Source organism: Perkinsus marinus (assembly GCF_000006405.1).
Source record: "Perkinsus marinus ATCC 50983 genomic scaffold scf_1104296943144, whole genome shotgun sequence".
In the NCBI taxonomy this organism is placed as follows: Eukaryota; Perkinsozoa; order Perkinsida; family Perkinsidae; genus Perkinsus; species Perkinsus marinus.
This window is the reverse complement of record NW_003211939.1, coordinates 1-2,254: the sequence shown is the minus strand read 5'-3', so window position 1 is coordinate 2,254 and position 2,254 is coordinate 1. Positions and strand designations below refer to the sequence as shown.

Below are 2,254 nucleotides of genomic sequence, written 5' to 3'. Positions count from 1 at the left end.
TCATGCTCTGTCAAATGTTCCATCGTCTCAATCGATCGTGTTTGATCCGATGAGGTACTCTCTATTTCAAATGTTGTGATAGTATACGAGTTGTGACATTTTGTACCCAATGTGTCGCTGAGTTGCAGTTGGATGAAGCAAGACACATTCAGGCCACCGACCCGAATCCAGATTTTCTGAAGAAAACAGGCACTGTCTAGGGCGTTAACAAATCTAAACTATCAGGTTCATCTCAATCCTCCACAAAAGAGGAGGAGGCAATCGACGCTCGTAAAAGTATGTGCGAATACTTTGGGAAATAATGTCAGAGGTGTCTCGGGTGTCTCGGATGGAGCGTTCGGGTATTGCATGTAACTCTCAGCAAGTGATGGGAAAGATTGCCAGACGAACTCGGGATTGAACAGCGACGTACTCCTCAGAGGCCTGTGCTGAGCGGCAAACAGTTTAACACTCCGAGGGCGATCATCTCTACAAGAGTATCGTTATATGCAATATCTCGTTTGGGCCACTAATACGCTACATGTCGTGTAATACACCGCAACACATCATGCTACATGCCAAAGCAGCGCTCAGAACAAAACTAAAACCAGCATTCATATTGAGGAGGTGAACCTGAGAGTCACAGTAGAGAGAAGAATGCGTGGCAATAGTACTCACATCAGCTACACTCGAGATCTTCTCCTCATCGCTGAGCATGCTCAGACGGAGCTTAATTGGCATGTTCTCTGAACTTAGTGGGGCTCGTAGCATTTACGTCAAAATGCGGCGGCTCCCTGCCATCCTTAGCCGGCCGAGTACCCGACTCGAATTCACCGGGAGGCCGAGGGGGATCACCGGCGCCACCCCAAACCTCTTCTTCGCGACTCATCAGATTCGCCTTGGGCTCTTCAGGTACGTCGTCTTCAGAGGGTATGTTCTCCTCGGAGTCTTCCTTAGCCACCTCAGACTCCTCCGAACCGTCCGCCGGGAGAGTATCGTCTTCAGCCGGTTTGGCGGCCTCTCCTGACGGGGACGGTTGACTCGACTCTTCCTGACCAACCCCCTCCGTGTCACCAGAAGCGGTCGCGTCGTTCGTCGCTTCCACGAGAGTATCGTTATCGTCATTATTTTCTGCTTTCGTCGTCTCGTCTGCACCTTCAGGGTTGCCGTCGACTCCAACTGACTCGCGTTCACCATTCTTAGCGGCCGTATCTCCCGCGACAGACTCGTCAGCGATAGGGGGAATTTCAGGGTTTTCACCAGGCTCACTATCCTCAATGCCACTAGTAGCGACTACTTCTGTTCGCTCCTTCTCCCTGTTCAAATCAGCAAGAGGAGACCCCGATGCGCCCCCTCCCTCGGTAGTAGCTCGTTCGTCAACGGCCACTCCAACGGCTTGAGACGGCGTTTCAGTGCTACCGACATCATTTTCGACAGGAGACCTCTCTGTGTCGTTCACTGCTGCGGTGTACGCATCGCCAGCGACAGAAGATGATTGAGATCCGATGACGCCGCCCTCATCAGCTCCCGTTTTCTGAGCCTCTTCGGCACCAATCGACTCGTTGTCAGCATCACTGGACGCATCCCCCGGCCCATGCGTGTGAGCGTCAGCGGTAGAAGTGTGAGCTTCTGAGATAGACTGCAGACGATCAGTCGTGATGGCTGTTGCTTGCACAGCGTTAGGGCCCCCTCCATCCCAACTCTCACTGTCCTCTTCGTAATCATTCTTCTTATCAGCAGCGTTCTTTCCCTTCGCGACTCGCGACTTCGAAGCTAGGGCGGCCTTCTGTGCTGATCGACCGCCTGTCTTGCCCGTTCTCCGTGTAGTCGTAGGTAGCGTCACCGATCCACCGTCGTCTCTTTTTGCGTTTGACGATTTACCGTCGCTTCCCTTCAACCCTCGGGCCTCAACATCAGCAGGCTCAACATGTCCATGCACAGAAACGTCTGACTCTCCTTCCAGTTCACGACTCACTGAATGCCGACTTCCGGCATCTGCTTTCCTCACAGTGCGTCTCGAAGATTCATCCCCGCGATTATGCATGACCATCTCAGAGGTCTTTTGCTGACGTCGAGCATCGTATGGCGAGCGGCGTTGAATAGGTTTCGATGGAGCTCCGTAGATCTCGCGAGCGGATCGTTGAGAGTATCCAGAGACTATCGCCGACCCGTGCATGCCGTCGATTCCCTTCATCGGTCGGGGCAGTCTTAGAGACGGCGAGGGCCTTCGTGGGATGGTAGCCATTCCCATACGTTGTCGTTGACGGTGAATTGC

The 2,254-nt window shown here is 53.1% G+C and overlaps 1 protein-coding gene across 1 annotated transcript; it reads right to left on the bottom strand.

The window, feature by feature from the left end:
* Positions 1–709: 709 nt before the first annotated feature.
* On the bottom strand, positions 710–2,029 carry Pmar_PMAR025076 (Duffy binding protein, putative; the record flags this gene model as incomplete). The annotated part of the gene is made up of 1 exon (XM_002781246.1): positions 710–2,029. One exon carries the CDS (start codon positions 2,027–2,029, stop codon positions 710–712), a length of 1,320 nt encoding a protein of 439 aa, XP_002781292.1.
* Positions 2,030–2,254: the final 225 nt, after the last annotated feature.